Source organism: Peromyscus eremicus, chromosome 10 (genome assembly GCF_949786415.1).
Source record: "Peromyscus eremicus chromosome 10, PerEre_H2_v1, whole genome shotgun sequence".
Classification (NCBI taxonomy): Eukaryota; Metazoa; Chordata; class Mammalia; order Rodentia; family Cricetidae; genus Peromyscus; species Peromyscus eremicus.
In genome coordinates, this window is record NC_081426.1 from 14,439,103 (window position 1) to 14,462,293 (window position 23,191).

The following is a 23,191-nucleotide window of genomic DNA, read 5'->3' on the forward strand; positions in this document are numbered from 1 at the left end:
CACAAACTGTCTTCTGATTTCCACACTCAGGCAGTGGCAAACACACTACAACACACACACACACACACACACACACACACACACACACACACACAGAGTAAATAAACGGTGTAACTTGAATAAAAAAGAAATTAAATATTTTCAAAGCTCACAAATATATTGCCCTATATATTATGAAATGAGCAGTTATAACACACTATGTAGAACAATGAAGTATAAGAAAATGCTTCAGAACAAAAGGAGAGCAAAAACAAGCACAGAACTGTGCGGAAATTGCAAGCGGGCATGAAGTGTAAGTAGAAATGGGGCACAGTTTTGAAGAATACCTTGTGTCGCTTTCTTGACTCGAATACAGAACGGAAAGTGATAGGCTGTACCAACAGCTCAAACACAGTGATGACTCTAAGGCGGAGGAAGGAAAAGTCTTAGGAGGCAGCACAACCGAGTGTGAAAAGCACCAAGACACTGACCCAAGTCTCAGCCTTAAGTGTGAGTTCTTCACTTTCAAATGAGCACAGCTACCTGTTTTATGGGATTGTCAGGGGGCGGAAAGAGAGGAGTGCTCAGTCAAAACCGTGCTATAGGAATGCAAGGTGTTCTTAGTATGACATCAATATTCAGCATCTAAATTACAGGCCAGCACACTTACTATTGACATATTTAAGTACGTGTCTTGCCTCCACGTGGATTGGCTTTTAATTTCACGGAGGTTTTCAGCTGCAGGGAGTTCCAGGAACTCCTGGTTTTGTTACGTTGTGGAAATTCAAACTGAGAGAAGTTCCAGGTAGTGTTCTCTTTCCCGTACAGAGGCACCACTTTTCAAAGAATGAAATATAAGTATAATGCATACTTGTATAAAAAAATACTTTTGAACACTGAATTTGACAGTAACTTTCAAAATTTTGCTAGTTAGTTTTTCAGTCATTTGTCATAATTTTTCAGCAGCAGTCATCTGTTAAAATCTTCCTTTGCAGTTGCTAATTCATAACAGATTTCCAACGAGAGAGAGAGAGAAAGAGAAATGAAAAGGAACGGAAGGAGGAGGAGAGGGGAAAGAGGGATGTAAAAATGGAAGAAAGCATGAAGGCAGTATGCTAGTCTCATAAATACGTTCCACACATACAGTTAATTAAAAATCAGAAAATTTTCAGGAAATCTCAGAGCTTAATAAAGTAATAAGTATATTGAAGGATTTCTGATACTCTATTAATGATATTACAAATCAAAGCCAATAGAAAGATGTGGGATGCATCATATTTTAGAATTTTAACGTTAGTAAATCACCTTTAAAGCCAAAAGAGAATTATTCTCCAATGGCTACAATTTGCTTTCCTGTAAGTCACCTGAACTTAATCAAAAGTTGATGAGATTAGGCTCCCTGTGGACTTATTTTCTGTGTGAAAAAGACAGGGGACTGAGGACTACGGTTCAACAGGTAAGAGTGCTTCCTGTGCAAGCAAGAGGATCTGAGTTCAAGTCCCCATCATCCAAAAAATAGCCAAGCATGGTTGCACACAATTGTAACCCCAGTACTGGAGGGTAGAGGGAGGTCTATCCCAGGAGCCTTCTCATCAGCCAGCCTCACCGAAATGACGAGCTTCTGGTGAGAAACCTTGTACCAAGGAAAGTTCCCCTCTGGCCTCTGCATACACATGGGCATGAATACCTACTTTCATAGTTAAGTGCATGCAACACACACATATAAAGCACATACCACATATAGCACATAACACACATGGCACATAACACACACATATGCACACACGCACACACACACACACACACACACACACACACACACACACGTGGAAAGAAGAGAGAGAATGGATGATAGGGAAATGGTTATACAAGCGTAAGGCCCTGGGTTTGATCCCCAGAACCTACAGAAAAATGCATGGTTGTAGTGGTATGTGCTTGTAACCCCAGCACTACAGAGGTGGAGACAAAGGGATCGCTGCTGCTTGCTGGCCAGCTAGCCTAACCTAATTTGCTACCCCAAGACCAAGGGTGGATGCTAGATGGCTCCTGAGGGGTAATAGCAAAGATGTCTCCTACTTCCCTGTGCATGCACACACAAATGCACACACATACAAATGAATACACATACATTTGTATATACATATACACACACTACACACATACAAAAGGAAACTATTTAAAATGCTTATTATTGCTTATCTTTCTTTCTTTTTTCTTTTTTTCTTTTTTCTTTTTTTTTTTTTTTTTTTTTGGTTTTTTTGAGACAGGGTTTCTCTGTGTAGCTTTGCGCCTTTCCTGGAACTCACTTGGTAGTCCAGGCTGGCCTCGAACTCACAGAGATCCTCCTGGCTCTGCCTCCCGAGTGCTGGGATTAAAGGCGTGCACCACCACCGCCCAGCGTTGCTTATCTTTCTAATGCTATACTAAAATATAATTTACGTAAGAAAATCTAGTTGAGGCATTAGACTTTACGAGTTAGTACTACACACATAATAAAAGGGCTCCTCTAAATGACTGTGCTCAGCACAATTTTAAGCACATACAGTGGCTGTTAGGGTATGAGAATAAACCAGGCAATGAGTGTATAAGTTGAGAAAGTTAAGTGTGATTAAATTAAATCTCCCCACAGCTTGTAAGCATTCAGTATTTTCCTTTAAACAAAAAACCAAAACAGGTTTTGACATCTGAAACATTCTTTTTAAAAAACTTTTGAACTCCTTCAAAGTGATGTGAAATGCTCAGGAACACCTGTTCTTAAGGACTTACACAAATTCAATAAATGATTCTTTTAGTTTTTTTTAATTTTTGAGATTATAATATAATTACAATCTTCTCCCTTCTCTCTCCCCTTCAAACCCTCCCACTTCCCCTCTCTCTTTCAAAATCAAAGCCTCTATTTTTATTCATTGTTATTGCATGCATATATGTATACACACATATTCCTAATATTCAAGACACTAAAATATTGAAAAATTTATGACTATAGGCAAAGAAACCACACCATTAGGTTTGCCACACACAAATCACGTTTTGTCATTCATTGAGATCATACACAGTGCATCAGTGTTATCCCAAAGTGGAATACAGGAGAGGAGCATTTGAAATAGTCTTAGTAATAGTATGTGAAGCAATGCAGCTGCTAAAGCAGTTATGACATCACCCAGCCAGTGCATGCACGCTCATTTTAACAGTAAAATGGCCTGGTATCACATTTCTACCTTCAAAATAAAATCCTTTACAAATTCTCTTGAAACACCTGCAAAGTAGACAGAGATCCTTGGTTACATTCCCTCTTACACACAGGCAAAGTGCCCAAGCAAATAAGGCCAGCAGCCATACTTTTCCTTATTTGTTATGAATCTACCTCTTTGTTCTGAATAATTGTCCAAATAAACAGGTGAGTGTGTACAACAAATGCATCTTCCAATTCACAAGGAGCAATAGCTAAATTTGGGAGACTTTTTGGGGGCTCATTGTGATTCAATATGGATTTATTGTGCCTACAATTAAGGAGACTGACTCTGATTTCTGTAACAAGAGTTTCATAACACATGTAAAGTCATTATTTTGTTTATTCATAGCAAGGTTTAGGGGAGAATGTTGTTGCATGGAACACTTTAAAGGCTCCCAACTACAACCTAGAGATTCTAATTAGTTCTTCATATTTTCTTGTTACTTTTTTTAAAAAATAATAGCATTTATTGTAAAATGTAAATTGTGTCACTTCTCACTTTACTTTTGACAAAATAGTGTTCTTTAAAGTGCTTTAGGAAGGTATAAATTTCTAGCACTCACCATATTGGACTTCAGGGTTACAGAAGGCTAGGAAAGGTGGGCTGCTGGGAGGTGCTAGGGTTACAAGAGTGTCTACACTCTTCCTCTTTTGTTTGAGATCAGCAGAAATCTTGTAGAGACTCAGTCAAACTATGTCTTTTTTGAGAAACCGTTCCTATCTGTCGTGTGGGCAGAATTAGGCCGTCTCCTTTGTGTGCTCTAATGGAAATCTCAAATCACATCTGTTGTTAAACACTGCCCTGCAGGGCACTGTGCACACATACCTTCCCCAGCTCAACCAAGGTGTAAGTCCTCTGTAAGGGAGCACCATTCCCCCCTTCCTCAGGTGTATCCCAAATAACACGAGATGTGCTTGTGGAAATGGCTGTGCTCACATCCTGGCATGCTTGGGAACCTCTTAGAAGGCTTTTTGTTTGTTTGTTTTGAGACAGGATTTCTCTATATAACAGCTCCGGCTGTCCTGGAACTCACTTTGTAGACCAGGGTGGCCTCGAACTCACAGAGATCCCGAGTGCTGGGATTAAAGGTGTGTGTGCCACCACTGCCCAGCATTAGAAGGCTTTTTGATTTGATTATTATTGTATAAAACAGTGATTTGATGCTAACTTAAGATGTGGGGATCTGCATTGGAGGGTGTGCAGCAATTTATAAACATTATGACAATAACAGAAACCATTAAGATAACCTTTAAACTCATAATGCCTGGCACATCTAAGGCGAGCAATAAACATTCACTGAATCTAGAAAGGAGATCCCTGAAGCCTGGAGTTTCAGTGGGACTTTCCACCTAACCCAGACCTCAGACCTCGAATGCAAACACTGACTTCCTAGCTATCAATACAGGCCTGGGCTTCCCAAGACCCAGTTCTCTGAGAGAGAGAAAGAAGGCCTTCACTTGAGAAGTCAACTGAATTCCACTTTTTTTCTCTTTAACATAACCCAGCCTTCCGAATGCCAGTGTCTTCACAGACAACACCAGGGCAGGCTGATGATGTCTACAAGGCTCTCTAGTTGATCATCCCTGCTGTCCTTACTGCTCTGCACACAGGGTCTCTTCCAGAGAGGTGCCTTCCCCTGCCATGGTACAGGAGAAGCTTGCTCAGAAAGACCAAGTCAATCCTTGGCCCTGATTTTGATTTAGTGACTGCATTGCCCCCGTTAAAGTTAATCCAGGAGACCACAGCAGCCCTGAACAGGAGAGAAGGCCACTGAACCAGTAGACAGGAAATCATCCTTATCAGCCTATTTCCTGGTCCCTTTTCTCCTAGCCTCAAACCTGAGTCATTTACACAACTAACCTAGCCTGGCACTCCTACAATGAGGCAGTGGAGTTTGGAGGTGAAAGGAACTTGGATCTTGGCATCATTTCTTGATAGCTGTGGGGAAAATCACCACACTTGTCTGCATGGTGCATAGGTTCTCCCATATAGATGATGAGAGTTGTCACTCGTCACATGTGATGTAAGGATAGTGGACGCAGTGTCAAAACGTCTTCTGCTCTGAGCACAAGCAAAGATGATACCATAGACTGGAGGGAAGGGTAAGCCCCAACCTCACTTAAGGGAGCCAGTCTGGAACAAAACCAACAAATTAAGCAAACAAATCCTTTATCAGCAGGTTGCAGAGTGTCTCAGGTTTTCAGTAATCTGCCCTTTAGAACTTAAGCCTTTTTATGTTACTTTAACAGATGAACTGTTACTTTTACTACTATATCCAGAAGCATTTGGTTTTTAAAATACCATCCAAACAGGTGAAAAAAGTGGCATTTCTGTTTTACCCAGAAACAAATCTGAAACCACTAATAGTGTTCAAAACAGTAACACTGAAGAGCTGGGCGCAGTGCTGAAGTGAGAAAGTGATGTTCTACCGGGCCTCTAAGAGGGTAATTGAAACTTAGGAGCCAGAGTCCCTCCTGTGGGCAGGGACAGATGCCACCCAACTGAGAGTACCCTAGAGTTAGCTGTGCACAGCTACTGGCTGTCACAGGCAGGGGGAGGGGAGCCCTTCTGCTAAGGAAGGTAGGAGAAAAGCTTCGCACTGATCCACCAGTGAAAAAAGCTAACCCTGATTACTGACATCACCCCTGCTTTTTTCCTGAACCCCAAGATTGCCCAGACTCCTGAGAGCCCAAAGCAGCTCTAAGGATTGGCATGTAGGCTTCCTGGAGATGTTACCAGTCTTTCCTCGATGGCCGCGACTCTCAAACCAAACGCTCCAAAAGTTTTTAAAACTAATTCTCACGACAGGCCAGTGCAATCTGAGTGTACGGAGTGGGGGCTGAACACTGGAGGAAGGGGGAGTAGTTTGTTTTGCTTGTTTGATGTTTAATCCCAAATGATTTCATTGTGTAGTTAAGTTTGGGAAACTGAGTCTTACACCCCCTCCAACAGAGGCGCCCTCAGCACCAACCCCCAACTCCAACTTGGATGCCGATGACATCAACAGCAAGCGCAGACCTGACTCTTGGAACCCGAGCGGCTGGATTTTGAAATTGTGCAATTAAACCTTCTGAGGCATGTTTCTCGTGTCAAGTGGGTTTATGGTCGGGTAGTCATGAAGCCAGACTTGTCATGTTCCGTCTGGACAGTTGGCACATGTGATCCAAGGACATCAATCCGTTTCTTTTTAATTAGGGGTTATATTTTGGTTGGCCCGATATCAATCACTTCATAAGGGAAAAAAAAAAATTAAAAGAAAAATCCTAAGAGGAAAAGTCTCAGATAGCAAGGAGAAAGTTTGCTGCTGTGGGCTTCATTTTGAAACACCAAGGGTGAAGCACTCACAAGCCCCAGCTGTCACAGGGCCCTCAGCCATACCACTGCAAAGCCAAGAGATGCTGCTACCCATGCCCAAGTCCTCACCTCTGGGAAAGGGCAAACTTCGGGGATCCCAGGGAAGCAGCCACCCAGCGAGACTAGCTCCAGTCTGGCAGGGAGCCCTGGTCCCCAACCAGTGCACCTAGCCTGGCAGGTCCCTGGCGTACTGTACTGTGTGACCAAGAGGCGGGACCGACCCACCTCACCGCCCCCCCTCCCCCGCCTCCCCGTGCGCCCTCTTTTTTTGCTAGCGAAGAAGCGAATCACCACCAACACACCATTCTCTCCTAGGGGTCCCAGGTGGTTAGTCACAGAGACGTCGCCCACACTTCCAGGTCATTGCTGCAGCTCCACACCCTCGAAAGGGCACGCAGGAATCTGCGAAACCCTTTGAGACTCCGGCCGCCAGGCTCTAAGAGAACCGGGGCTGAGTAGAGAGGTGCGGGAGGGCGCGCTCAAGAAACCGCCTGTCTCAGAGATCCCAGCCTTGACTGGAGCGCGCTGGTTCTTCCTCCAGTCCCTAAACTCTGGGACTGTGCGGGTGGGACTTGCTCGCCCCGCGAACGGACCTGGGGTCTCTCTAGCTCGCTCTGACAGTACTGGGCGCACGTGCGCCGATGCCAGGCGCTGCCCCGCACCACGTTTCCGCTCCCGGACGCCTACTGAGCGCAGAAAAGTGAGACAACTAAGTTGGGAGCGGTCGAGAGCCCCGGAGCGCACAGCGGCGGTTCCCACGCTATGCTGGCAGCCCCTCTTGTTCCCAACCCGGTCTCCCTTCCTTCGGCCGCCCCAGTTTCGCCCATTCCAGACACGAAACGTCCAGTTCCTCCCACGGTCCCAGCCGATCCTCTGGGAGACAGCAGAGGAGGGGCGGGCGGCTGGATCGCAGAGTCCCGCACCGACGGCCAGGGCTCGGCGAGCGCTCTCCGCAGGGGGTGCGGGCCAGCGGGACACGCCCTTACCTTTCTTTTCCTCCAGGGCCCCACCTGCGGCGCAGAGCGAGGCCAGTAGCAACAGCAGCGCGGTTCCCGTGGTCCCCGAGGGTCCCATCTCTGCCCAGGAGAGGCTGGTTTCGGCTCTCCGGGATTAATCCGAGACAGACGGAGTTCCACGGTCTGCGCGGTGACTGCGTACGCAACGACGCGACCCGGACTCAGGCGCGCGTCCAGGTGACCCGGCTTCGGCGGTCTGGGAGGCCGTGTCCTCTGGGACACGTTCCAGACGCCCTGGCCCGGGACGAGCGCACTGTGCAGGAAGCAAAGGAAGGCTGCTGCGCGCTGCGCTGGGGCTGCCCAGACGTCTAGCTCGCGCGGGTCGGGACGTGGGGAGGCTGGGCGGGAGGAGGAGGGACTAGAAAGAGGAGGAGGGATAGGGAGGAGCGAGGAGGAGGAGAATGGCAGGAGAGAGGAAGCACTCGCCGTGAGGATCGAAAGCAGGCAGTGACCGGAAGGTGGTGGTGGATGGCCTTGGCCGCCACCCGACCAGGCTCTGGGGCGAGTCCCTGCGGCGTGCGGCAGGGCGGCGGGTGGCCTTTGGGGTTAATTTCTGAGTGGGGACTCCTTTCCGCTGTGTTTCAGGATCTAGGCAGTCCAGCCAAATCTGTGTCAGGGTTTTTCCCCCTCCCTCTGTCTGTCCCACCTTCTTCCTTCCTTTCTTTCTTCCTTCCCTTCTTTCTTCTAATTTACTGAGCAACTCCGAACCACCTCGGGTACAAACTAGCCTGATCCCTAGAGCACAGGTTGGAAAATGACACATATTCTCCGTAATTCCTCCTGGACAGCGGGATCTTAGCAGGGTCAGGCTGGCTTGGCAGGCAGAGAGGGGGGTGCCAGATGTCTGAAGTGGCACTCAGAAGTCCGAGAGTCCTTCAGATCCCATCAAGAACCCTCCACAGCTTCTGAAAGGAGGGCAGCCAACTCCCAGGGCCTCAGCAAATGTTTGGGAATGCAATGAGTGTTGAGGAGCGAAGACATGGCGTTTTCTACACCAGGAACCAGTCAGGAGTGCTTGGAAAGCAAAGCGGTGTGTGTGTGCATGAGGCGAATTCCTTCGCAGAAGCAAAGACTTGACACAAACAACAATTGACGTATCGTTAGAGCAGTTAGCTATGACTCGAGCTAGCCATGCCACATACTAGCAGGCAAATTGCCAGGTATAAGTTCTCCTAGAATTTGGCCAACAGAAATGATACTTCCCTGAACTGCAGGAATGTCAACTAAATTGCTTCAGCAAAAACCAACTAATGTCACTGCTTCTTAACTATCTAGGAAACGTCCCCTACTCCCATTCAACAGCCAGAATCCCTCCGGTCTTCGCAAAATCCCTTGGTCCCCTAATTTAGGCCCTTTTAGGTCTCCTGATTAACAGCAGTCACTGCTAACCAGTGGAGTTCAGGCCAGCCCTTTTCATGCAGCTAAAAGGGAGGTGCTCCCAACTTTCTTTCCCACCCAGCAAAGAAAGGGCTGCTGCCCAAGTTTTGCAGCTGGCATCCTGAATGGGGGCATTTCACCCAGCCTGTGCAGAGCCCCTCTTTATACCCTGAAACCTTCATTGTGAAGTAGAGCAGGGTTCCTTAAACTTTTCCCACCTGCAACCGTTTTTCGTAGTTTTTGTGTGACCTTGGGTAGGGATTTAGATAAAATAGGTGTGCAAACCAAACATCTCCTAATGATAGATCATAGTGTAATGTGAAGATAATTCTTTGCATACATATAACTTTACCACTTATTAAAGATTAAATCAAATGTGCATGCTAATGCAATGGATTTGTTTATTGTTACACAAAAATTAGACCTTGACTGAATAATGGATGCTGCAGGACATAGAGCATCTGCAACATTGTTCAGAGTTAATTTAATATTGGTTACAGTCCTCAATGCATAAAATGGAAAAAGTATATTTAGGGCCATCCTGGAAATTCCAAATCCCAAGCTAAAATTCAGTTACCATTCTTAAATGAAACTCAAGACATTGATTTTAAAAATCAAACATTCAAACACGGTACAATCCAAACATATCCATTTGAAGCTCATATATGCTAAAGGATGATGGTGGGAGAATATTAAGAGTTTTTGTTTTCTGTATTATAACATTATTCTTCTGCAAGAGCCTACAACTGTATGTCAAGTAAAACTTCTACGATCCACACTATATGATAGTCTTGCATCTGCACTGAGTTTTTGAGCAGCATTTCTTGGTACTCTATGCCGTAACAGCATGCACAGAGCGAGGTGTGCATGATGTGTGTATAGAAGCAAGACTTCAGTGAAGTGTCATGGTGCACCACTGAGGAGCACTGCCAGAAACCCCATTGCAGTCACTGTGTGTTTTGAATTTTTGAATTAAGTTTTTGTCATAGCAATTCAGAAACCCTTTACTGTTGCCAAACATTTTACACCTTCCTCCCAGAGGCACACACTGGGGGGTGGTACTCATGGGTTTGTTTTCAGCTACATGTTCCAATAATTTGGGTCAGTTTTAAAAGTAGCACAATTATAAGGGGGAAATGATAGAAAAGCAAACAAGAAACCACAGAGCACAGCATGAAGACCGAAATGAGTTTGAAAAAAATCTGCAGACAATGGAGTCTTGCATCCTCACTTAGAGAGGACCACAAATCTGGCTTGAAATCGTATTTCCTATCAAGGAGTCTAATAAGTGGGACAAGTCATAATGGGCAGATAATGAAACAGAAACAATAGTTGCAATAGATTCTTAAGAATACGTAGAAATTTCTTCCATGCACCCCTAAAGGAGGATTGTTTCTCAAGACTTGAGGATTCTCTCTGTGTCAGCTCTATGAAGCAACAAACTTCATGAAACTGTTGGTTAGAATGTCCCTCGGTGTGACCTAATCGCTATCCAGCCCCTAGAAACAAAGCTCCTTCGAGGCCATCAGGAAGGGGGCAGTGGCACTTGGAAGTTACAGAGCACAAAGCTAGGACGCCTTCTGTGGAATGAGCTTCCCTTTAGGACAAGTACACGCAGTATGGAATCTCCCAGAACTTCCCCTTAGAACACGTACATGCACCATGGAATCGTCTGAGCCTTACTTATGAAGAGTAATATTATGATGAATTTTTACTTGTTGGCAAGTCCTGGAATTATTGATGCTTATGTTAAGTAAAGGTGGTCTGGGCAGGCTGGCAGAAATGACTTCTAGAAAGAACAGAGGAGCCTTGCACAGCCAGAGTTTTGCACATAGGCTCTGTGAGAGTAACCCAAGCCGTTACCCAGGTGAAGTACTCTCTGTTGACACATCATCCGGGAATGACAACAGCAGTCTAGAATGCTGGACTGTAGTGAGCTGTCAGCATATCTGCTGACCCTTAAGCTAACTTACATTTTTGTTTTCCTCTTTTTTTTTTGGGGGGGGGGGTTGAGACAGGGTTTCTCTGTGTAGCTTTGCGCCTTTCCTGGAACTCACTTGGTAGCCCAGGCTGGCCTCAAACTCACAGAGATCCGCCTGGCTCTGCCTCCCGAGTGCTGGGATTAAAGGCGTGCGCCACCACTGCCCGGCCTGTTTTCCTCTTTTAATGTCAGGATGACACTTGGTTCAGAAAGGATAAAGAACTCTCTGAGTCCTAAGATCTGCTTGCTGATGTGTGATCCAAACACATTCTTTATTGCCTCTTCTAAACCTGAGCTGAATATTGGCTTCAGGACTCCAGATTCTATTTCATCGCATCTCCAAATATTTTTAGATCAAGTGCAACCAAAATTTTTGCTCGGCCAAGGAAAAAAATTCTGAATAAAGTCCAGACATGACATACTAGCATGCATATGCTAGGATCAGTTTCCACAACAAATCTCTCCAGTGTGCCCATCTTTACATCGCAAGCTGTTCATTCTCTGCCAGATACACTAGGCAAGCAATTTTTTTTTTTTGATGAGTGGCTAAATTAGAAGCTTTTGAGTGGGGTGTATTGAATAGGAGTTTAATCTTCCCTAAGAGTAACATGGAATTGAATTTCCCCAGTTCATACATTCCATGGGAGGAAAGAAAGGTTGGGTGAAGACAGGCAAAGACGTGAAGGTATGAGGATCTCCAGTATTTTTGTTCTCCTTCTTGTTTTGGGAATTGATGTTTTCATTTTTATTAGTTGAGAATTTTGTACAAAGTATTTAACTCGCGCTCACCTTCTGCCTCTGCTACTTGCCGATCCCATCCTCATTTCCCAACCCACCCAACTTTGTGTCCTTTTTAATTTGTTTCAAGTACAATTTGTGCCATCCATATACTCTTGGATGCATGGCCTTCATTGGTCAACCCACCAGGACTTACTTCCCCTGAAGAAAACTTACTTCCCCTGTCCCAGAAGCTATCAGTTCCTCCCCTAGGGGTGAGACTTTGAGTCCACCTCCCTGACCCATGTTAGAATTTTGGCTGGCTTGAGTCTGGGCTGATCTTGTACATCCTGTCTCAAGTGCTCAGACTTTATATGTGCATCTGTCCTGCCGTGTCCAGATGACAATGTTTCCTTTTAGCCATCCAAGGTCTCTGGCTCTTCAAATCTTTCTGCCTCTTCCGCAATGATCCATGAGCCTTGGGCTTCTAATATTTTAAATTACATCTTAGCTGGTTCCTATTTTCTTTTTCTTTCTTCCTTTTTTTCAGCCTTAGGAAGAAAAGTGAGGGGTTCACAAAATGCTGGCAACTCTTCAAAATCCCTCTGTGTACCCACACATAATTGGAGGGAAACAAAAGAGAGGAGCAGATGTCAACATTTACAAACATCTTAGAACTCATATTCTGGACTTATGTCACAGTAGAATGAACTGAACCCAGAGTATGATGTGTTTCTCTAGAGTGTTTTCACACAGGAACAGTAAGTGTTAAGGGAGATTGTGATTCAAATTCTAAAAATTATGAAAAAATGTGCTCTTCTAAAATGGGTTTCCATTTAAAGGTGTATGCATATAATAGCTCTTACAGATGTATTCAAAGGAGACCCAAAAATCTGATAACAATTTTGCATCAAGAGAGCTGTTGGCTATTAAGGGTTGGAAGGGGAGTTATTTTTCCATCGTTTGTCCCTTTCCACACTTAGAATTTTGTCCTACGAATACTTAGGCCTGCTCCTGTATGACATCACTACCCTCAGCTGGTCCCTGCTGATATTTACTGGCCCTAGGATATCAGGCTCTCCTGCTGTTTTGGGCCATGTATCCATTTTTGGGGTGTCATTTGACTCTGAGTGGCCACCCCATGGGAGAAAATGCTGACACAAACTTCCAAAGTGCTTTCCCTCATCACTAAGATCCAGGAGTGGAGAGTTTCATGAAGCTTCAAAAGACAGAGTCGTCCCTCTGTCCTCACAATAGTTGGCATCTTTTAGAACCATCCGTCAGAGAAGTGGGGTTGAGAGGCAAACCCCTCCCCTCGGATCTGGCACAGAGAGGAGGACACAGGGAAGTGCAGCTCACAAGGGAACCAGTACACTGATAGGAACCCCTACATGGAATTGACACATGCTAGAGTCTTAGTGTGGAGATGCCTATGAGGTACAAACTTCATGGGGACCCACTTTGGGGAAAGTGCCAGGGATGACACATTGAGGTGAACTGTACATTTAGGAGATCTACCAGATCCTCCCAGAGAAAGCCTAGAGGCAATCATACTGTCCTTCTGCTTGGGGAAGGTTATCAGAGGCACAGCCTATAAGAGCTTTTAACAGACCTTAACATAGCTGAAGGAAAGGAATAGATAACTCTATCTTCCTCCAGGTGTCTTGGGTGAGGGTGAGGACCTAAGAATCATATTTGAAGTTCACAGTCTAGAGGCATCAGCTCACTAAAGAACTGAGACCTATGCTATAGGATCCTTATCTCCCCACCCTGCGCTGTTACCTAGTAAAAGCCTTGTTTCTATATTTCCTTTTATCCACATACATCATTTCTACCCTTCAACAAAAACTTACAATATATCTATCTCAGCCAGTGTTCTATTGCTGTGAAGAAACACCATGACCAAAGCAGCACTTATAAAAGAAAGCATTTAATTGGGGACTTGCTTACAGTTTCAGAGGTTTAGTCCATTGTCATCACGGCAAGAGCATGGTGGCAGGCAGGTATGGTGCTAGCACAGCAGCTGAGAACTACTACATCCTGACCCACAAACACAGAGAGAAACTCTGGGCTTGGCATGGGCTTTGAAATCTCACCACCAGTGAGATTTCACCCCCAGGAAAATACTTCCTCCAACAAGGCCACACCTCCTAATCCTTTCAAATACTGCCATCCCCTGGTGACCAAACATTCAAATTTATGAACCTGTGGGGACCATTCTCATTCAAATCACCACAGTATCCTAAAAGTCAAAAGACATAATTTGAAGAGAATGGACAAATACCAAAGCCAGAGTTGGGACTACTAGCATGAAAAAACCAGGTGGAATGCTGCCCCCTGGTAGTCTCAGTGACTTGGGAGGATGAGAAAGAAGGAGAGCTTGAGCACAGAACTTCAGTGTTAGCCTGGGTAACAAAGGGCCTAAGTGTCTTTTGAATGAACATGGTAAGAGCGCTGGAGTGATTAGATCAGAATTTTATAAATAAACAAACAAAAAGTACCACCATGATAAATGCACTACAGCTTTACTTTTAATGGAAAAATGTAGACAGGCACACAAGAGTAAATGGATAATGTAAACTGAGATATACAAAAACAATGAATGGTTAAAAAAAAGCTAGAGATTAGGGAAAAATAAACCTGTAGGTGAAATGAAACAAAGAACAAAAAGTCATCAATGACCTGAGAGGACTAGTATGTATGAAGAAGGAATCTGTAACTTGAGGATAAGTCAATAGACACAACCAAAAATGAAAAAACAAAGTAAAAAGACTAAGGAGTTGGGGGAAAAACCAGAGAAACATATTGAAGAACTATGGAACATCTACAAAAGATGTAATATGTGATGTAGATATGAGAAAAGAAACAGAAACAGAACCAATACTTAAAGTAATAGTGGCTGAGATTTGCTCCAAATTAATGTCTGACACCAAACCACAAATTTGAGCAAGATTAGAAAACACCCAGTAGGATAAATGCTCAAGCCACACTAACAGCTCTCACATAGGCACACTATGTAGACTCTTCATAAGTCTAGGGCAATACAAGGCTATGAAGCCATTATGGAGAGTAACCTTATCTATGAAAGAGTGATGAAGACACTATTTCTATAAAAGATAAGAATCACATCTCCAACCAAGTAGGTGAAAGATCTTTACAAGAAAAATTTAAGACAACTGAAAAAAGAAATTGAAGGACACTAGATAATGAAAAGACCATCCATGCTCCTGTACTGGCAGAATTAATATTGTGAAGATGACTATTCTATCAAAAGCCATTTCTAGATTCAATGCAATTCCCATTAAATTCCCACAGAACCATGTGAGGTGGGGAAGTTCCTAAAAGTTCTATGGAAACAAAAGACCAGGCAGGCATGGTCAAAGCAACTCAGAGCAGAAAGGACACAGGCAGTGGTATCACATTACCTGACTTCAAACTATGCTACACTACTTTGTCTACAGTGGCAGAGACAGATTGATACTGGCACAATAAAGACACACAGACCAACATAACATACTAGAGGACCCAGAGATAAAACCATCCAGCTATGAACATATAATCTTTAACAAAACATCAGAAACATGCACTGGAAAACAAAACAAAACAACAACAACAACAACATCAACAACAACAAACTCGACCTTTTCAGCAAATGGTTCTGGCAGATGTTGATAGCCATCTGCAGAAGAATTAAATCAGATCCACGTGTCTCACTCTGGACAAAAGTCAATTCAAAATGGCTTAATTAAAGTACTTAATTAAAAACCTGAGACTGATATGGGAACACACTCAGGATAAAAGTATCTGCAAACATTTCTGAATAGAACCCCAATAACAAAAGAAGATGCTCAAGAGTTGAAGAATGGGATTGCAGGAGTTAAAAATCTTTGCACAGTGAAAGAAACTGTTAGTGGAGCAGACAGCTTACGGAATGGGAGAAAATGTTTGGCCGCTCTTCTTCAAATAAGGGGTTAACATGGAGACTACATAAAGAACTGTAGCAATTCAAAGCAAAAACTGCCAATAAATAAGTGGGCCAATGAACTGAACAGAGGATTCTCAAATACAAAATCAAATGGCCAACAAGTATTTTTTATTAAAGTATTCAACCTCCTAAGCCATCGAGGAAACACAAATTAAAAACTGCTTGGAGATTCCGTCTCATTCCATTATCAAGAAAACAAATGAAAGTAAGGGTTTGGAAGAAAAGGAATCCTTACTCATGGTTGGTGGGAGTGTGAACTGGTGCAGAAACTATAGAAATTAGTGGGGGGGAGGGTTCTCAAAAAACTGAAATTAGAATCATCATATGACTCAGGTGTACCACTGGTGGGCATAAACCCAAAGATTCTACCGTCTACCGCAGAGATCCCAGCACATCCCTGCTTGTTGCTGTTCTTTCACAATAGCAAGAAAATGGAATCATCTTAGGTCTCTATAAGCTAACACACAGACACTGGAAACATGGTGCATAAGCCCAGTGGAACTTTATTGTCGTAAAGAAAAAGGAAACTATGAAATCTACAAGAAAAAGGATGAGCTGGAAGATGTATTCAGTGGGCTAATGCCGACTTAAGAAGACAAACACCATGTGTTCTTCCCCAGGTGTAGGTGCTGACTGTGATGGTTGCTGTTGGCAACCTAAGAGAATCCAGAATCCCCTTGGGAGACGAACCTCTGAGCACACAGGTGTGGGGTTATCTAGGTCTGGTTAGCCTCTAGGCATGACTGTTGGAACTTATCTTGACCGGCTTAAATGGAGTGGGAAGATCTGTTCATTGAGGGCAGACCCATTCTCTGGGTCAGTCCCCGAGGGCATAAAAAGGAGAAAGTGAGCTGAACTCCTAACATTCATCACTGCTTCCTGACTGTGGCTGCCTTGAGAGCTTGTCTTCTTGACTTCCCTGCCTTGATGGAAAGTACCTTCAGCTGTGGCTCAAAATAAATCTTTCCCCCCTTACTTTTGTCAGAGTATTTTATCAAAGCAACAGGAAAGTAACTGCGACACTAGAATCTAGTTGATAAGTACGTGTGTTTAAGAAGGAGTGTGAGTAGAAAGCAGAAAACTGGAAAGGGATCCATGAAAAGTGGAAAAAAGCAGCTTTATGACAATAGAAAATGTGATAGGAAGGTGATGGGGGAATACTGGAGGCCAAGGGATAGCAAAGAAGAGCAGCGGTAGAGAGATGGGGGGAGGGGCTAAAAAGGAGAACAACATGGACGTATCAACAGATGCGGATAAAGCGCTGACAAAATTTTACATCTATTTGTGATGAAAATTCTCAGCAAACGAAGAACAAAAGGGGATTACCCTCAACTTGATAGAGACTACCTACAAAAATACCTGTGATTAGCATCAAACCTCAATATATGCCCGCTAGACACAGACAGAAGGCAAGGTTGTATTTCATCATGGGTTTCAACATTTTATTGTAAGTCTTAATTTATTCGATGGCTCAATGATAAATAAAATGTAGATGATGTGAAGGAAGACAGAAAACTGACCCCGTTCTGAGGTAATGTGAACATCTATGTAGAAAACCTGCCTGTTTTGCCTCCCCTTAAAAACCTGACAACCAAACAAAAGAGCAAATCTCCTGTAACTAACAGGCAGTTACTGCAAGGCTGAAAGAGGGCAGAAGGTTAGTGGAGAGATGTCAATTTTTTCCCTAAAACCAGCAAGGAACAAGAGGAACGCAAAGTGAAAAGTCATTGCTATGTATACTATCATCCCCTCAAAAATGAAATGCTTGGTATGGGTCTGATACAATGTGTGCAAACTCTATTCATAAGAAAAACTATAAATTTTGATGAGCAATATCAAAGAAGAGATAAGTAAATGGAGAAAAAGTTCAGCTTTTCTTGGAAGACCATTGTTGTTAAGTTGCTAACCCTACCTAACTGCATCTCCTGATCAAAGGGACACCACCACAACCCCACCAAGTTATTGCATGGATAATAACAATATGATTGAGAAATTTGTATGAGGAGGCTGAAGACCCCAAATAGCCACCACTGAGCACTGTACTGAAGGAAAAGACAAGCTAAAGCACAGCAACTGCCTGACTTCAAAGTGTAATACCAAGCTATAACAATCCAAAGCCAGGACAAAGGGGCCCTAGAAAATTATAGATCAATATACAAATAAAGCACTATAACCAGACAGAGAAGAGTAAGTACAAACAACATTTTTGACCAAGGAACAAAAGTTATTCACTGGGGCAACACATCTGTCTTTTCCACAGATGTTAGAAGAATGAGATGTTTACAAGTAAAAAATGTGAATAAAAAGAGTGCAGACATTAATGGCTCTAAAAAAATTAATTCAGTATGCACCATACATCTGAACGTAAAACCACAAGTCTTCTGAAAAATAATATAGAAGAAATTTAGGTGACCTTAAGCATGAGATGGTATTTCAGATATAATACTAAAACTGCCAATGAAATAATTAACTGATAAGTTGGGGTTGACTGAAATTGAAAACTTTTGCTACAAGAAAGGTACTGTTGAGAGTAAGCAAAGGAAGCCACAAACTAGGAGAAAGTATCTGCCAAAGATCCCCTTGATGAACTGCGATCTAAATTCTCAGAAGTTAACAGTAACAGGGCCACCGAGAACACTCAGAGGGTAAGGGAACTTGAGGCATGATGGCCTAAGAAGATCCCCAGAAAACACACAGAAGTGAAAGGTGAGAACTGCAAGAAATTGTCCTCTAATCTATACAAGTACAATGTGACATACATGTGCCCCCTCCGGTCATACACATGCCAACACATTCATGATAGCAATAATAATAAAGTAAAAAAGTTTAGCCGAAGTCCTCAACAGATACCCCACAAAGGAAAATATATGTATATAGATATTACAAATGACCAAATCAATCAGATGTCATTAGGAAATTATAAACCAATACAATGAGATCCACTACATACCTGCTAAAGTGGTCAAAGTCTAAAGCATGGTTAACACTAATGTGGTGAAAATGTGGGAAAAAAATCTCATTCACTGATTGTGGGAATGCAAAGTGGAACAGCCTCTGCAGAAGAAAGTTTATTAAATGTTTACAAAACTAGACACACTCTACCCATAAGACCTAACAATTGCTATCCTTGATATTTACCCAAATGAGCTGAAAACTTACACCCACATGCAAATGTATGCTCATGAGAGATTCATTTATAATAGACCAACCTTGAAACAACCTAAGTTTCCTCCTGTAAGTTAGTAAATAAATAAACCTTGATTCAAGCAGAAAATGAAACAATATTATACATTAAAAAGGAATGAGATGAGCCGGGCAGTGGTGGCCCACACCTTTAATCCCAGCATTCAGGAGACAGAGGCAAGATCTCTGTGAGTTCGAGGACAGCCTAGTCTACAGTGTGAGTTCCAGGAAAGGTGCAAAGCTACACAGAGAAATCCTGTTTCAAAAAACAGAACAAAACAAAACAAAACAAAATAAAAATGAATGAGATGGTAAACTATGGAAACACACGGTGGAAACTTAAGTGCATATTCCTCTGCAAAACCAGCCATTTTGCAAAATTTATATATTTTATGATTGCAGTTCTATATTATTCAGGAAAAAGCAAAAGCACCAGGACAGTAAAAAAATCTCACTGGTTAGCAGTGAAAAGGAGAAGGAAATAATTAATAGGTGAAGCACAAAGGTTTTTTAGGTCAGCAGGATGATCCTGTGAGGTACCCCAGTGATGAATATATTTGTTTTATATTTGTAAGTATCTGCAGAGTCTACAAGACAAAGAGTAAAGCAAAATAAGATACAGACATTGGAAGAGAACAATATGTCAATGCCGATTAATTGTTTGTAAGGGACACTCTATTCTGGGCAAAGCTCAACACTGGAGCAGGCTGTGTGATAGGAACTCACTCTACTCTTTGCACAGTTTTCTATGAATCTAAAACTGCTCTAAAGGTTATTAATCTATGTATAGTGGGGCCTGCTTATAATTTCAGATTGCAAGATGAGTGTTAGGTTTGAAACAAGCCTGGTCTGCATAGTAAGTTCTGGATAGCCTGGCCTACATTGAAGATCTCTTCTGAAAAGAAACTTTATTTGGAGCAAAAGTGATTGATTACATTTCCGCATGCCAGTATTTAGCATTGCTGATGTGTTAATTTCTTTGTTAGGGGTGTAGGAATTTTCTGAGTCCTGCACAATGCTTTCCCCTTAGTAAAGATTTTACAACAGCATTTTAGGGACTATGGGATATGTTCACTCTTATTTCAGGGGTAGTTCTGCTTACAGACACTAGCCTAGAGGCCAAAATGAGTGGCCTGTCAGTTGAGTTCTGGATACATATGTGGTTTGAGGCTCCTCACTCAAGTTTTATCAGTTGAATTAAAAAGAAATTAAGAAACTAAAAAGTTTTTTAAATGTGGATTTTGTATTTCTCCTGAAAACTGAAGTTGGTTGCTGCTTTCACTCAAGATGGCTGTCAGTTGGACACCAACAAGTCTTGTCCATGGGGTCTGCATGTCTGATAACAGATGTACCACCCAGATAAGTAGTACTACTGCAGCTGGACAGGTGTATATCATCTCTGTTTCTCCTCCTTGGGTTTTCTTTTTTCTGTATTTGCATGTATGTACACATATATGCTTCTTGATAAAACTTGACTCAGGGCTCTTAGCATGCTGTACACTGCATTGTATCTCATGCTGGATGTCTCATCATAGTGGCTAATTTCAAATATGGAATAAAATAAGAGCAGAAAGGTTTATTTCAGCTTATAATGTTGCCTAATCTTACTATGACTGAAAATCTTACAGCCATAAACTTTTCAAAAACGTATTGAATTCACTGGGAAGGTGCAGGTGTGGTCCTGTGAAATGAATAAAGGACTACCTATGAGCTCATAGATTATAGCCTGATCATGAGCTGGCTTTGGAGGAAGCATAAGTAAGAAATACTTATGAGAAGACTGGATGACATAGACTTGCTTACCCTAAAAATCAACAACTTTTGTCTGGTTCCACTGTCTATGAACTGTCATAAATGGTAGAATGAATGTATGTGTTTGTTTGTTTGTGACAGTGTCTCTTGAACATGTTGTGTAGTTGAGGATGACCTTGAACCCATGATCTCCTTACCTTGCCTTTACCTCCCAGATATTGAGGTTACCATCATTAGTTACCACTACCAACTTGAATGGGTGTGTTAATCAGGCTTTGTTACTGTGATAAAATGTCTAACATCATCAACTTACAAGGAAAAAAAGCTTATTTTGGCTCACAGTTTAAAAAGTTTCACTCCATGGCCACTTGGCCCTGTTGCTTTGGGCCTGTGGTGTTACAGTATATTGTAGCTGAAGTTTTCTCCAGTCCTGCCTGGCCCATGGTCAGGACAAATCTCTCTCACCCGCCAGTCCTGCAGCCGCTCAGACCCAACCGAGTAAACACACAGAGACTTACATTGCTTACAAACTTATGGCCATGGCAGGCTTCTTCGTTATCTAGTTCTTCTATCTTAAATTAACCCATTTCTATTATCTTATACTTTGCCATGTGGCTTGTGGCTTACCAGTACTTTGCATCCTGCTCCTCATTGTGGCGGCTGGCAGCATCTCCTACTCTCCGCCTTTCTGTTACCCCAATTCTCCTCTCTGCTTGTCCCGCCTATACTTCCTGCCTGGCTACTGGCCAATCAGTGTTTTATTTATCAATCAATCATAGCAATACGTTCACAGCATAGAGAACATCCCACAACAGTATATATCAGTGGAAGGTGTGGAGAGAGGGTTTTTTTTTTAACTTCATAACATCTAGAAAGCAAAGAGAGAGAAGAAAGGAGATTAAGACCTAGCATCTCCTACAGGGAATAACCCAACAACTTGACTTTCTCTCACTGAACTCACCTTCTTCCTAATGATCTTACCTCCTTCCAGTAGGCTGGGGGACATTTCTCTAAACCACAGTGGAGGGCTTATTATAATACAGCTAAGGGGCTGCTTTCAAGCCTTTTAGTATGGATGATTTAATTGTTTTATTCACTGAAATTCTGTCTTACCTCATGTGATAAAGGTCACATAGCAAAGCACTCCTTCATGCTCATTCTTCTAGGCAGGGATCCAGGGCACTTCACAAACTGAGGGTGTTGTGGGTTTGGAGTTTGTTCTGTTGTTTCCCACAAGCAATATAGACATTTTCATCTGTATAAAATAATCACTTTTGAGAGGCGATTTCTGCAAGTTAGTCTCAAAACGGCATTTTAGATGGTGAAAGATCTACAAAGGCAAGAGTCCTACAGAATAAAGTAAACAAGTTCGGAGAAATCCAAATCACAAGTCAAATAAGCTACATATTTCTGCAATTGATTGGAATTTGTTTTTCACCAAAGCTAAAATGAAAGATCTGCAGAAATTCTTACAGTTGTTCCTCTATGGCTTGTAGAAAACAACAAGGAAACCAAAGAAATCCACAACACCCTCAGCTTGTGAAGTGCCCTGAGTTCCTGTCTAGAAGAAGGAGGAGAGGGAGCTCTTTGCTCTTGTTACACGAGGCAAGACAGAACTGCAATGCTTAAAATAATTAAATCATCATCCTAAACAACTCCAAGGCATCCTTTAGCTGTATCATAATAGGCACTCTACTATGGCTTGCAACTAAGCTTTGAGGCTTGTGTAAAGTGGGCATCAGGTCAAAAAGAGCCTCCCAGAAGGACATTTCACCAAGGGTAAGGTAAGCAGCAGCAGATGAGGGCTCCAGGAAGAGAGGAAGGGAATATCACTGCTGTTTAATTAATAAAGGTAAATAGGGGAACATTCCGGGATGCTGGGTATTTCAGTAAAGTTCAAAGTTATAACAAATTGTACTTGAGACTCAACTGTGTTTGAAGTGGGTAGTGGTGGACACATTCCAAACTCTGCCCTTACAGAACTCATGCTGGCTGCACTTGTTATGTTATTTTATTTTGTTACATTCTTTCACTCTCCCTCCCTACTCTTGTCATGTGTATGATGTATATACAGGCATGTATACCTCTGTGTACAAGGAGTGTCAGAGGACAACTTGTGGAACTTGGTTCTCTTCTTCACCATGTGGGTGTTGAGGGTTGAACTCAGACATCAGGCTTGACAGTAAGCATCTCTAAACAATTCTGCATACACAAGTAGAATAAGAGAATCTTGCTGTGGAGTCTAATGCATTAGGTCTCGCCTTCTATTAGTCTTCGTGGTCTGCCATGAGCAATGGAAACAAAATTAATCACCATGTTTCTTAAAAGAAGAACTTTTGGCCTCCCAATGGCACAATTTAGTGAAAACGACTTCTCTCTGAGATTTCTAATTATGGACTTCGAAGATCACACTGTTCCTTCAGAGGAACAGCTCTGAGAGGAGATGCTCTGCTCACTGATTACAGTACTTACTGTGCAGTCATGAGAACTGGAATTTGGATCTCCAGCACCCACAAAAAGGTACAGAGTACAGAGGATGGGGTGGGGGTAGAGTGGATGTAAGATCGGTGGATCCCTGGGAACTGCTGACAAGCCAGCCTAGCCCAGATAACCA

The 23,191-nt window shown here is 42.8% G+C and overlaps 1 protein-coding gene across 3 annotated transcripts in view; it reads right to left on the minus strand.

The window, feature by feature from the left end:
* Positions 1-7,883, minus strand: part of Egfr (epidermal growth factor receptor) — a 171,599-nt gene extending 163,716 nt beyond the window's left edge. For all 3 annotated transcript variants that reach the window (XM_059275420.1, XM_059275419.1, XM_059275421.1), the window contains exon 1: positions 7,553-7,883. In XM_059275420.1, the coding sequence (XP_059131403.1) occupies positions 7,553-7,640 (88 nt within the window). In that variant the 5' untranslated portion in view covers positions 7,641-7,883. The remainder of the gene's footprint in view (positions 1-7,552) is intronic.
* Positions 7,884-23,191: the final 15,308 nt, after the last annotated feature.